Below are 14453 nucleotides of genomic sequence, written 5' to 3' on the forward strand. Positions count from 1 at the left end.
TCCTTATGGGGCTTTATTTGAAGAGGAAGGGGCTGGGTTTGAGATGAAGACTCCTTTTTTTTGTTTTGTTTTCCTTTGTTAAGTGTGCAACCCCACGCTCTTTCTAAATGTTAGGTGGTGTTTGAGTTCTCTGGGAAAGGTTGTGGGTTTGTGCAGTCATTAAATGCACTTCAGTAATATATACAGTTTGTTTTTAAAAGCTCTTGTCTGCAGTTTCTACATACATTGCATTTGGCCAGGGCTCATGTCTCAAAGCACAACCCCACTTCTGAGACACTTTTGCCTTTATAGCCGTCCACTTCATTGGACCGTTAATGCCTGAAAATTAGTGAAAGCGTCATCATTTTAATTGGGAATCTTTATCCAAGTCCCTACCTGTGCCCTTCTATGTGCTTCTTAGTGTCTCTGAAACATGAACCAGAAGTTTGTATGTCATTAAGAACAATGAATATTTTGCCCAGGAAAAGAAAACACCTAACAATTTTTAAAAATTACTGTTTAAAATATTCTTAATTTGATGTTATTTTTCTTGTCACTAATAGGTAACATTTTTGAACACTTACTTCCATACAGAAACCATGCTTGTTACTTTAAACACATGATTTCATTGGATCCTTAATCACACTGTGGGATAGGTCCTATTATCTCCATTTTCCAAGCCACCTTCAACTTCACCTGAGCAAAATGTAATAGCAGATACATTCTGAAGCAGCTTAAAGGCATCCATAGGAAAGCATCTGTATTATAAATCCTCATTTGTAGATGTTTATGATGTAACATTAAAAAGGCACTGGAGGAGGGGAAAAGCCCTCACTAGAGCGCTAAAACACAACACAAAGGCATCTCGCTAACACAACACTTTTCTGCCAAATGTAAAAGCAAATGGTTGTATTGGGTGGTTCTGGCTGCACATTTGTAGAGCAATTGTGCGTAGCCAATTACCCACTTGTGCAGGGTAAGAACAGTTTGGGTTTTGCAAACGAAGAGCCTGATTCTGTAGACCTCTCTGAGTTGTTCTTGAACTTAAGATCTACAGCTGATTTGGAAAATGTGTAAATTAAGCTATTGGCTTATTTTCTGTTTTGATAATATTCTGAAATTTTGAAAATTAACTTGAAGGTAGTAGAAATCTCCAAATCTTAAAGGTTAAATATTTATGGTTTCTGTGTCTAGGCAAATACTTGAAGGCATTTTGAATATTTGCTTTTATTAGTCTGTGTCACCGATTAGGTATAAGGCTTCCCAGACAAGCTAGTTCTCTTCTGTGAGCTAGTTCGGGTCTTTTACATAAAAACCTGTTGAAAGATATAAAGAATAGGGGCACCTGGGGGCGCCTGGGTGGCTTAGTCGGTTAAGCGTCCGACTTTCGCTTAGGTCATGATCTCGCGGTTCGTGGGTTCGAGCCCCGCATCGGGCTCTGTGCTGACAGCTCAGAGCCTGGAGCCTGTTTCAGAGTCTGTGTCTCCCTCTCTCTCTGACCCTCCCCTGCTCACGCTGTCTCTATCTCTCCTAGGAATAAATAAAAATATTAAAAAAAAAAAAACCTGTTAAAAAAGAATAGGGGCACCTGGGTGGCTCAGTCGATTGAGTGTCCAACTTTTGATTTTGGCTCAGATCGTGATCTCAAGTTTCCTGAGATCAAGCCCCACATTGAGCTCTGCACTTGACAACACGGAGCCTGTTTCAGATTCTCTCTCTCTCTCTCTCTCTCTCCCTCCTTCCCTCCTTCCCTCACTCCCTCTCTTTCTCTCTCTCTCTCTCAAAATAAATAAATAAGTAAATACATACATACATACATGCATAAATAAAAACTTTTAAAAAAAAACAAAAAAAAAAAGAAAGATATGAGCAATAGTTGATGCAGTCATTTCTCCATTCTGTCAGCAAATATTTCTTGAACATTATTATGCCCCTTGCAATCTGTTAGGCACAATCTGACACCATTCTTCCTTCTTAGCACCTGCAGTATGATCATATATATTAAAAAGATGCATATAATACATTTTTAATAATTAGTGAAAACATTGAGTTTATGCCTAGGAGTAAAAGTATACTATACTATTCATTTCTTTTTCCTTGACATATGTGATAGATGACTTTGTGGGTAATTTTAGTAAGATATGACTTAACCAAATCATCCTATTTTATACCTCAAATCTATACAGGTTTTACAAAATTTACTTAATCTACATCAAAACTTTTAAACTCATTTTATTAGAGATACAAAATTGTAATCATTTTAATAAGATGCATGAGAGTTAGGTGAATTCATCCCCCGCCTCTTTGCTATCCCACTGTTCGGATTTGAGTTCTAGCTCAGCTTCTTGCAGTGTCAGGTGAATTCTTTGGAAGAAATGCAATGTACTGAAATATTGTGACTATTTCTCCTATTTAAACTTCCATCAAAATTAGCCCAATTTGGAATTACCTAGCTTATAGCACCTTGATTATGCTTTGTCACTATTATTTCTATATACTTCTGAATACTTCAAACTTTCAGGAAATTAAAAGTCAACATGAATGATTAGCTTGTAGGCTCCGTTTAAATTATACTGGATTATAAACCTCTTGAGGATGTTTTCAGCTTTGTATCCCCGTGGTACCTAGCACTGTGTTTCTTGGACAAGGGGTTTTATAATAAATACTTATGGAGTTACTGAATATAGTTAGAAAGAATGTTAAGAGTCCTTTCTTGCTGAGGTTTAATTGCTTTATATGTCTTGAAAATAATTGTAAACTCTCACCAGATGTTGGAAACAGAACTTTGTGTTTCTATGGTTCTTTTGATATGCTGAATGTCCAAATGAAAGACCACAAAATTCTAACATATAAGAGAAGATTTAAAGCAGGCCATTAAATTAGGAACAATCTCCAGGCACCTGGGTGGCCTAGTTTGTTGAGTGTCTGACTCTTGATTTCAACTCAGGTCATGATCCTAGGGGTCATGAGATCAAGCCCCGCGTTGTGCTCTGCACTGAGTATGGGGCCTGTGTGGGACACACTGTTTCTCTCCCCTTCTGCCCCTCTCCCCTGCTCAGACTAGCGCTCTTTCTCTCTCTCTCTCTCTCTCAAATTAAAAAAAAACTAATTAGGAACAATCACAAGCTGTCAGATGCTTTAGGTTCTGTATTGATTTATGAGAAATGGAGGTTTGTGTTTGGGCTATTCTTTTAAATAAGTTAATGCTTTTAGAATATTTGCGAATAATTATTAGATTACTGGAAGTTCTAACATATTATCTCAGTTTGTGTAGCTTTTTGCATAATACAGTCTTAGCTATTGAAGTTTTCACTCATAGCATATTCCTGTCTGTATCACAAGCCACATGAAAGAAGCCCTAGCTGTCTCTATCTTTTAAAGTTACGAGCTCTGAGAGAAAGATTTAAAAATATTTAATAACCATGATTCTATCACGTTTATTCAAAAATAGAGATACAGACTGGATAAAAAAGAAAAGCACCACAAGAATTAGAAGTTATATGAAATGATATAATGCAATCAGAAGTTGGCACTTAACTGAATATCAACCCTCCCCAAAGTTTTAAAAATTTTTGGTTTCCATGGAGAGAGAGCGAGAGAAAGAGAGAATGAGTAAGTGTATAAAACCATAATAAAACACCTGACACAGAGTGAAATCCCATTTGTAATACCACAGTTACACATTAATCAAGGAAAGGACAAATTATTCGACAAATCCAAAATGACTATTGCATTAGGTTGAAGTAAGGAAACCAAGAGTCATAAAAAAAATGCATTCATGCATATCTACCTACACGGGTTATATGTACATATCATATACGCTCGATTATTGAATACATTCCTAATTTTCTTTCATTGTCCATTTTCATAATGTAATCCTTGTGTAAAATCAGAGAATTTAGAGTGTCTGGTAACCCACAAAATCAAAAACTAATACAGAGAGATAGTCAAAAGTTGAAATAAAAAGACAACCTACAGAATGGGAGAAAACTTTTGCAAACAGTCTGCAGATAAGAGATTAATATCCATAATATCTAAAGAACTCAGTCAACTCCCTAACAACAACAACAACAAACAATCCAATTTATTTTTTTATGTTTTAATTTATTTCTGAGAGAGAGAGAGAGAGAGAGAGAGAGAGGGAGACAGAGAGAAAAGGAGAGGGTCACAGAGAGAGGGAGACACAGAATCTGAAACAGGCTCCAGGCTCTGAGCTAGTTGTCAGCTCAGACATGGGGCTTGAACCCACGAACCATGAGATCATGACCTGAGCCAAAGTTGGACACTTAACTGACTGAGCCACCCAGGCAACCCCAAACAATCAAATTTAAAAATAGGCAGAAGCGGGGCGCCTGGGTGGCTCAGCTGGTTAAGCACCTGAATTTGGCTCCGGTCATGATCTCACAGTTCTCGAGTTTGAGTCCCACATTGGGCTCTTTCTGACAGCTCAGAGCCAATAGTCTGCTTCAGATGCTCTATCTCTCCCTCTTTCTTCCCCTTGCTTGCACTTTCTCTTTCTCTCAAGAATAAATAAATACTTAAAAATAAATAAATAAAAATAGGCAAAGAACTAAATAGACAATTTTCCAAAGAGAATATCAAAGTGGCCGACAGATGAAAAGATGTTTAACATCATTAATATAAAGGAAATCCAAACTCAAACCTCAATGCAATATCACCTCTATATCAACTTATCAATGAGTTATCGAACATCTTTAGAATGACTCTCATCAGGAAGAGACAATAGGTCCTGTTGAGGATGTGGTAAATAGAGAACCCTGATACATTGTTGGTAGGGATATAAGTTGGTCCCAACACTATGGAAAACAATGTGAGGTTCCTCAAAAAAATAAAAATGGATCCACCATATGGTCCAACAATTAAGCTTCTAATATATACCCAAAGGAAATGAACACAGGGTATCGAAAAATTATCTGTGGTACCATGTTTACTGCAGCATGATTCCCAATGCCAGTATATGGAAACAACTCAAATGCCTATCAACAGATGAATGGGTGAAAAAGATATGGTACGTATACATAGTGGAATGTTACACAGTTACAAGACGGGAAGATAGCCTCCCTTTTGTGACAACATGGATAGACCTTGAGCACATCATAAGCAAGATAAGTCAGAGAAAGAGTAGTACTATATGAGGGCATTTATATGTGAAATCTAAAAAAGTTAAATGTATTAAAAAAAGATAGTAAACTGGTGATTACCATGGGATGGAGGGCAGGGATAGCAGTGATGGTGTTTAAGGGTACAAACTTGTGACAGGTAGTAAGTAAGCCGTCCATATCTAATGCACAGTATAATGAACATAAGCCGTAATGGTGTATTATATTGATGTAAAGTGATAAGTACTGCCACATTAGCAAACATAATGTATAATTAGCAAACACAATATATAAATGTATCCAAGTAACACACAGCATACTTTAAACTTATCAAGTGTATTCAATTAAAAAAATTAAAAATAAGTAAAATTTGAGCCATGAAAGATATTAGCTTTATGCCATAGACCACCAGCATAAATCAGTGAACAGACAGTATACTTTCCCTTAGAGTTTGGTAAAAAGTCAATTAGAAATAGCAGAGCTGTTTTCTGCTTAGTTTTCTAGTTCCAAACTTAAAGTGCCTCATTAATACAGACCATGGAGTAAGTAAGAAAGGAAATTTCCTGATTTCCAGCATCTCTCAAATTAACGTTAGTTTACCTTATGCATATTTCAAATTCTTTAAGTCGTCACAGAACATTTCACACACATAGGACTCCCCCAGTGGGATTCACTTCCCTGGTTTCAATCAATTAAAGGCAGAGCATTTTCCTAATCCCTATCTCTAGATCAAATAGTCCCTCTCCATGCATCTGTTTCAAATGTTAATAAAGTTTTCATTTCCAAAAGGTTCAAAATGACAGAACAAAATTCTCTCCTCTTAAGAGCACGGAAATGACTTCTGTTTCTGTCTGCAGGTAGTGGAGGACATGCTGGAGGACGAGGAAGAAGAAGATGACAAAGATGACAAGGTAATTATCCTTCCCAGCACTTGGGTACCAGGGGATGGGGAAATGTAGACATGACACTGTTTTCACAGACAGTTAAAAAAGGAGTCGAAGTGTTTGAGTCCAGAAAATTGGACAGTGCTGTTTATCATCCTAACAATGCCACTGCATGTTGCAAAGAAGGAGAGAGGGCCATAAATCCTCTTCGCTTGTGTCCAGAGCTGGGTCAAATATTTTTCTGCCAGGAACAAAAAAAAATAATAATTCAGCTTGTCTGGAACTTGATAGCTCTCGTGAAGATAACAGCAGTGACAACTGTTTTTGAAGGGCAAAAATTTGTCCTGTCTTGAGTATTACAAATCGGGCTACACTTCGGAGGAAGAGAGAAGTGAAAAAATAGCAGTCTGCTTAAGTTGAACATGGATATTGTCATCTCTAATTTTCAAAAGAATTGCTCAGCAAAAGAACACGTGTGTGTGTGTGTGTGTGTGTGTGTGTGTGTGTATAGGCTCCAGAGGGCATTTACATAATCCCAGTGCTCAGGGCCCTTGCCTAGACTTGACTTGGTGTGGCCCTGTGGCTTCTTGGGCAGGAAAGCCTGTTGAGAGGTTATTTTTGAATTGCTGGTTGGCATGGGAATGGCGACCATCGTTAAAAAAGAAAAAGATCCCAGCTAGTTTCTGGAATCGCTTGGAGTGGCCGTTCCCTGGGGAGAGGGGACAACTGGAGGGATGAATTAGAATGAATTTGAACCACTGTAGTGGTGTCTGGGGTCAGAAGAAAGTCTTTTTATAGGCAAGGAGGATAGTGATGCTGTTTTATCAAAATCCATGGGCATTTCTAGATAGAAAATCTAAAAGGTGCTAGGATGAAATTGGGAGGGAAGAGAGAATATCATTCATTATTTCCAAATTGTTTGGCATACAAAACCAGATTGTGACCTTCACTGGAATCTGATTTCTATTATAGTAAAGCAGTGAATTTTTGGAATAAAAGAGAACAACAGTGTATCTTAATTTATGCCCTTGACCTTTGATTCTAGCAGAGATGTACAATTATACCCCTGTGTAAGAATTCACGTACTGGAAGCAAGCATTAGAAATGTAAAAAAAGAAAACAAAAAAACAAAAACAATTCACAGTGATTAGTCAAACCCCACATGATTTTTTCTTGACCAATGTTCGATGCTAGAAGGAGAATGAAAACATAGACACATACACACACTTTCTCCCATCTAATGCTGTTCCAGACATTTTTAAATTGATAGAGCTTTTATGTGAAATTTTTCTTCTCTATATCATTTAGTCATTAGTGACATCATCAAACATAAACTCACAAAATCTCCTTCCCACAAAAACACATATGTGCTTGTTTTTAATGTTAAATAACATGAACATACACTTCTGGCAATAAATGATATGATTTATTGTTAAGGCCAGTAGTAGAGCTGTAGAGAGCTTGTATTTTAACTCAACATGCCAGCCCTGAATCATCATTTCTCTGCTGATAAACACTGAGCTGCCATCCATTTATGGCTATTTTCCTTTGCTTGTTGCTGCTTTATTATTAAAGCCACCATAAAGATTCATTCCAGCAGCGGGCGTTTCTCCAGAAATGTTAATAGATGGAAACCCTTAGTGAAGTCTAGTACTTAAATGTCCCTGCTTGAAGGCAACCTGTATTTTTTTTTAAGCCAGTTTGTTGATACTCCAAACCACTAATCTCCCCTTTATGGTCATTTTTTTAATAGAGAGAATGTTAGGAGTGGGAAGCAAATCACACTTGGTTAACTACCTCCCCAAAACCTAGATGTCGAGTGGAGCATGCCCGGTGGAAATAGCACCAGGTCTCTGCAGCGGCATCTGTTGTAATCTAGTGTTTAGGTGTCTGCAAATGACACCCTGGTTCTAACACATTTGCAGATCTGGTACCAGAGTTGATTGCAAATGAGTGCTTAAATAACTGTGTGAATTCTACTGTATTCTTGTGCACAGGCTGCTGACAAACAGTGCGTTTTCCGTATGAAAGCGTCGTGAGCTGATTTTCATAAATCCAACCCTTTATTTGAGTGATATGTAAGGAGGCTTTTCCTTTCTACTCATAATGCAATTGACAGCATAAAAACCATATCTGAGCAAAAAGAAAATCTCAAGAATAATAATTTTCAAAAGACTTTTAGGGGCTTGCGTAACAGAAGAATCCTAGAGTGGACGTGTTAAAATAGAAAGATTTTACCATAAGAAATGAAAATATAAAAGGATCCTTCAAGTTTCCATTTACCAGCTTCCATCTCTTGAGTGGTGTCATAGTGGCAAAGGCTGTAAAGTCTTGGCTATCAGTATGTCTGAGTGGGAGAAGGGTAATTTCCTACGTTAAAAGAATCCATTGGTTCCTCTGTTTAAAGTTTGTGTATAGAGTCGTGCGTAATGGAATTTCAGGAGAAAACAAATGTGTTTTTTGCCATATGAGTGGGCATTGACCTCTAGCTCTCATTATTTCTCTGTTTTCTCATATGGCATAATAGTGGGGTCAGGTCAGTGAGTCCTCTTATAGGATAAAAGTAAAAAAGATTAATAAATGTGCCAAAGCCTCACTTTAATTGAACCTGAAGCATATGTTGCAAGTATGTAAAATATGTCCCAGATGTTACATCGAGGCTGGTTTCTGGGCTTTCCCTGATTACCACAAGGCAGCTATTAGTCTTATAACCTTTGGACTTGGGGGTAAATGGGGTATTACGTGGCACAGAATGAGAGCACCTGTTTTCCATTCAGCATAGACCCCCTGGCAGGCTTTGCCTAAGCCCATCCATATGTTTTCACTTAGCAGATTGTTGGGCGATTATGAAAAGTGTCTTTCTTTAGAGCCAGCATTGATATTAGTCACTCACAATGAAAGGGCAAGTCATTGGCTACTTGACAAGGTCCGTGTGGACATAAACTGAAGTCGTTTATTTCATTTCAGCTCAAAGTGTTTTCCCTCAACATAATTATATAGATGGCAAAGACACAGGTACAAGAAGTTGAAGTGGACACAGATTATAATTACTTCACCTAACATTTTTGTAAGAGCTTTTCTCTAGTGCTAACTTCAGCACCTGGGAAGACTTTGGTTAAAGTTGGTAAAAGTTAAATCACGATTCACCTGGAACCCCAGTTCCTGAAGCTTTTCCACACAATGGGCGTTTGAGGATTTTGTTTTTCATGTGTCCTTCCTTTTTATTAAAACCGCTAATCATTATTCAGGTGAGGGTTTGTGACCTTCAGACTTAGCCTTCATTCTCGGACCCATTGTCCACATTTGCTTGAATCTAAAATTAGGTGGCTTCTTTCTTAATCCAATTCCGTGGTTTTCACAAAGGCAGAGAATGTGGGTTTTCAATGGTGGGTCTTAGTTATGAATCATTGACTTGTTAATATTTTCACTTATCTGCATTATGTCGTAGCACTAGATGAAGCTGTACCAGAGATGAAATTTCCCCTGAATTAAATGTGAGAAAGGCATCCTACTGCTTTCTCAGTTCCCTTTGTTGTAGAGCATTCTCTCAGCCATCAGCCACAAATTCACAGTTTGATCTGATTTTTGACCTGACACCAAATCCTGCCTTTGTGGTTAAAAGAATATCTTAGTAAATAAGGCTTAGCTAAATTACCTAGGTGGAGCTATCAACAAGCCATATAATAGTGTTTTTGACCATGTTATTTATAATAATACAGTGGTCAATCTGCATAATCTAGACATCTAATTAATGAAGATCAGCTTTCGTTTTGTAGCTTAAAAAGTTTAGGCATGCTTCCCATGGTGTGTCCTACACTTGTAATGGGATCCAGCTGCAATATCAGGAAGCAGAAGATAGAACGCAGGTTTTCCTCAGGATAAGCTTGGATTCGGACGCATGGCATACTACTAATGTTTATTGATAAAAGGCATTAAAATGTTCAGGCATTTATGCTTGCCTTGCTTCTCCTTTTTCCTCAGCCATTATGTCAAGGTTACTGTGTTTCAAGATAACGAGATGCAATGAATGAAACATATCTGAGTTACTTCAACATACACAGATTGTTTGCTTTAATTCTTGAAATCTGTGTTTTCTGCTTTGATTCTCCAGCCCTACAAATGTATCCAGTATACCCAGGATGCATACGTCTCTGCATCTCAAATCAAGGATGGGGGTAGGGGAGGAGATACCTCTGATATGTGATAGGAGAGAAGAAGATTCTAATGACAAAGTGGCATTTTCTAGTTATATTCAATGAAATAATTACATGGTTGGGGAGCAGATCAAAGCTTTGGAGAAAGGGAAAGAGGAGTCAAGAAAAAAAATCTTTAAAAAAGTCTTGGGGCACCTGAGTGGCTCAGTCTGTTGAGCATCCGACTTCGGCTCAGGTCATGATCTCACGGTTCGTGGGTTCAAGCCCCATGTCGGGCTCTGTGCTGACAGCTCAGAGCCTGGAGCCTGCTTTCAATTCTGTGTGCCCCTCTCTCTCTGCCCCTCCCCTGCTCATGATCTGTCTCTCTCTGTCTCTCAAAAATAAATAAATGTTTAAAAAAATTTAATAAAAAGAAGGTGTTAATTCACATTTAACTGGAATAGCATTGTATTAGTCTATTAGTTTTCTATTGTTGCATCCCAAATGACGACAAACTTAGAGGCCTCAAACAAGCTACGTGTATTAGTTCTCAAATCAGCAGGTCAGAAGTCTAGGCATGGCTCAGCTGGGCTCTCTGCTCAGCATCTCATACTCAAGATATCAGCCTCATCTGAGGCTCTGCAGAAGAATCCACTTCCAAGTTCATTCAGTTTTTTGGGAGAATTTGGTTCCTTATATTTGAAGGACTAAAGCCCTCATTTTCTTATTGGCTTTTTACTCCCACTGGTTCTCTTACGTGGTCCCTTCCATCTTACATCCATCCATGGAGAATCCCCCTGTTGTCAAATCTAACACTTCAACTCTCTTTCCTCAGGAAGAGCCTAGTCCCTCTTCAGGTTTCACCTGATTATATCAGGCCCACCAAAGATAATTCTTTCTTAAAGTCCACTGTGCCATCTACTATAACCTAATCATGGGATGACTATCCCATTGTATTCCTAATTCCCTTCCCATACGAAGGGAGGGGATTATACAGAATAAATATACCAGAAAGTAGGAATCTTGGCAGTCATCTCAGAATTCTGCTAGATGCTTAGAATTGTGCTTAGAATTTGTTCTAGATCCACTCAGGCTCTGGAACAAAAATGGAACCATCTTTGTGTTCCTTGTATGTATCTATTGCCAGGCAATGCCGTAAGTGTCTTATAGTAAACAAATTAGGAAAGCCTGCCTGCAGGGACGACACATCCTTTCAAAGATGATAGGAAGCATCTCATACCAGAGTTACAAACTGAAATATATGTTACTGAGGTAAACTTCATATTTTAAACGGAGTCATAGTACAGTATGTTCTACTTCTTATCTAGTTCTGCTCTGGGGCAAGGGGTGTTGGGCATGCAGAAAGGGTGATGGGAAACTTGCCTCCTTCTGGGAAGAACAAATAGGCAAAAAGCAAGGAAGGATCCATTCCTCTTTAAGGATGTGTATTGGTGCTCAGACCCGCTAAGGTGTTAGCCCACTGACCTTGAATCAGCAGGAACACTCTACTTCATCTAGAACCATAGCAACATTCATACTAGAGGATGCCCAAGAGAAAGGTCAGAAGGACGCCTTGCTGCCCATGGCATTCAGCCTCCTGCAGGGCAGGAAGCCTTCTGAGCTCACATGCACAGTCAGTGCCCTGACTCAGCCTTTACTGGTGTTACCCCTGCACAGCCCCTGGGGGCCAGAGCCCATCTGCTGCACCTGGCTGGGCCTCTGAGGTGAAGCTCTGCAGCCTGGTGACTCTGACAGGAGTGTCAGGGGAAGTGTTCACAAGGATTGGCATTTGCTTGATAGGTGCTGTGAGCCAGCCTCCTTAGAGTCCACAACTAGGGGCTTCTGGCACCAGGGCACCCAGGTGTTTCTCATTCCAGGACTCCCTTGTGGGCCGGTCTAATTCTGGAGATCCTCTGAGCAGTCCCACACACTCAGCACATCCCGGCCCATCCTCTCCTTGCTGCTCCTAGTTCAAGTCATTTTCAAATGGGGAAACTGTGCTTCAGCCAAGCATAGGTGCATTGCCAAAGGTGACATAAACAATAAGTGGCAGAGCCAGGACTGAAGCTCAGGTTTTCCAAGTTTGGCATCTTTATCCTTCCTTAAAACTAAGTTTTATGGGAAAATAGAAATCAAAGAACAAATGCAAATTACCTTAGACATGATCTTCAGGCATTCTGGTAGCATAATCAGGGAGTCTGGAGCATAATCCATCCCTGCTAGGAGCTCTTACAGAACTAGAAACCTAGTTCTTCGCACTGCTTTCTTGTACGTTCAGCCATTTCCCACTACACCAGCTAAGCAGAGGTGTGGTGAGCAGAATAATAACCTCTCAAAGATGTCCTGCCAGCAGTTCTACAGCCCAGGAGAGGGTGTGTCCCGTAACGTAGGCTCAATAAACACAAAAAGAAGCTGGAGACCCAGAACTACAGCAGCAGAAGGAGCCGCTGGACAGCACCCAATGTGAGGGTACGGAGCCAAGTCCAGAGAGCTGGCATTAATAAAACAAACGGAAGAGGGTGGAGGGCAGGCTGGGATTGGAGGGCTGAGCTGCTACACCAGCTTTGGAGATGAAGGAAGGTGACCACAAACCAAGAAATGTCTGTAGCCTTTAGAAGCTGGAGAGGGCAAGGAAGTGGATTCTCCCCCAAGAGCCTCCAGAAAGAAATACCGTCCTGCCTACATCTTGATTTTAGTTAGCTCTGCGAGACGTACTTGCAATGTGTAGACTGCAAAAGTGTAAGATAATAAATCTGTGTCGTTTAAGGCACTAGGTTTATTCATTACAGCAGCAATAGAAACTGATACAGATGCCTTCCAACAGCATCTTACACACACACACGTCTGTGTGTGTGTGTGTGTGTGCGCGCACATTTTAAAGCACTGGATCTAAGTTACTAATTTTCCTTATTAATATACTCTTCTATATAAATATGGCTACACAGTTCTTCATTCAATATGAAAACTAAAAACAGTATAGCAAAGCAAATATTATTGTCTAAACTGCCTTAGTTTTTATTCAGAAAAGCTTGTCCGAAAATGAGAGGGCTAGTACACTTGCTTATCTTCCTGTTGAGGAGCCTGTATTATTCATTTGTGACTACAGCACCAAGGCATGGTTGACTCGATTTTTCAACAGAAGAATTTCACTTCCTTAGAACATTCATTCTATTTCTCAAAACATTTCACTCTACAAAGCATCAGGACAGAGAGTATTAGTCCTATTTTGGTCACAGACCCTTTGAATATCTGAAGAAAGCTGTAGACTTTTTCCCCAGGAAAAAAAAAACACACACACACATAACCACTTAGGCAAAAAAAACTTTCTCATGCCTTCTTTTTATTACAATGGAAATTGAATTATTTTTAGAGTAAAGTATCTTTATAAAGTCATACCTCTGTTCCTCTCACTATCTTCCTGTTGACATTAATGCCTATTTTCCTCAAACACCTGAGATAAATGCAAAGTTTTTCAAGTAAAAATAAAGTTTAGTTCAGCTCAGAAGTAAGCTTCTACAAGAAGGCTGGGCTTTGATATTGAAATTATGGAGTGGTTTTTGACACAGCAATAGGCTTGTTATTTTTGACATCTGTTTGACTATGACTTTTCAGTTGCACGGCAATACATGCTTAAAACACTGATTTGGCAAAAGAAAACAGCAAACAAAATGGGAGCTGCCGTGGTTTTATTAGATGAGGGTTAAGCATAGACAAATTCCTAGAGTTCTCCAAAGTCCTTGTTGAATTCATATCATATTGTGCTGAGGAGATCATGTTTTAAATCGTTTGCATCACTAATACCTCATCATTATTTTTTTTAAAAAGAAGAATTACGGGGAACCTGGGTGGCTCAGTCAGGTAGGCATCTGGCTCGATTTCAGCTCAAGTCATGATCTCAGAGCTTCGTGGGTTTGAGCCCCACATCGGGCTCTGTGCTGGCAATGCAGAGCCTGTTTGGGATTCTTTCTCTTTCCCTCTCTCTCTCTCTGCCCATCCCCATTTTGCACTGTCTCTGTCTCTTTCAAAAAAATAAACTTTAAAAAAAGGGGTTAAATATTCACGATTCCATGTTAAGGTCATTGGAGACAGAATTTTAAAAAGCTTTTAAAAAGTTAAGATTCCAACTGTCTGTGGGTTTCCACCTGTAAACAAGTCGAAAAACTCCATTACTCTTTGTTCCAGTTTTCAGAAGTATTTCTTCAGCCTTGGAAAGTTTAAGTAAATGCCCCAACATGCCCTACAGCATGGCAGTAGAGCTAAAATAATTTAAATAGGAAGATCTACTTCAATAGTTTGGCGAGAATAATCACCAAGTAAAGCAAACCATGAATGGGCTG

General features: G+C 39.1%; 1 protein-coding gene across 1 annotated transcript in view; it reads left to right on the top strand.

Moving 5' to 3' along the window:
* Window positions 1-14453, top strand: part of MCTP1 (multiple C2 and transmembrane domain containing 1) — a 517686-nt gene that overhangs the window by 439983 nt on the left and 63250 nt on the right. Inside the window, exon 19 of the mRNA XM_039239406.1 lies at window positions 5957-6010. Coding sequence (XP_039095337.1) covers window positions 5957-6010 — 54 coding nt within the window. The remainder of the gene's footprint in view (window positions 1-5956; window positions 6011-14453) is intronic.

The sequence above is a fragment of the Hyaena hyaena genome, unplaced genomic scaffold (genome assembly GCF_003009895.1).
Source record: "Hyaena hyaena isolate Hyena2069 unplaced genomic scaffold, ASM300989v1 scaffold_156, whole genome shotgun sequence".
In the NCBI taxonomy this organism is placed as follows: domain Eukaryota; kingdom Metazoa; phylum Chordata; class Mammalia; order Carnivora; family Hyaenidae; genus Hyaena; species Hyaena hyaena.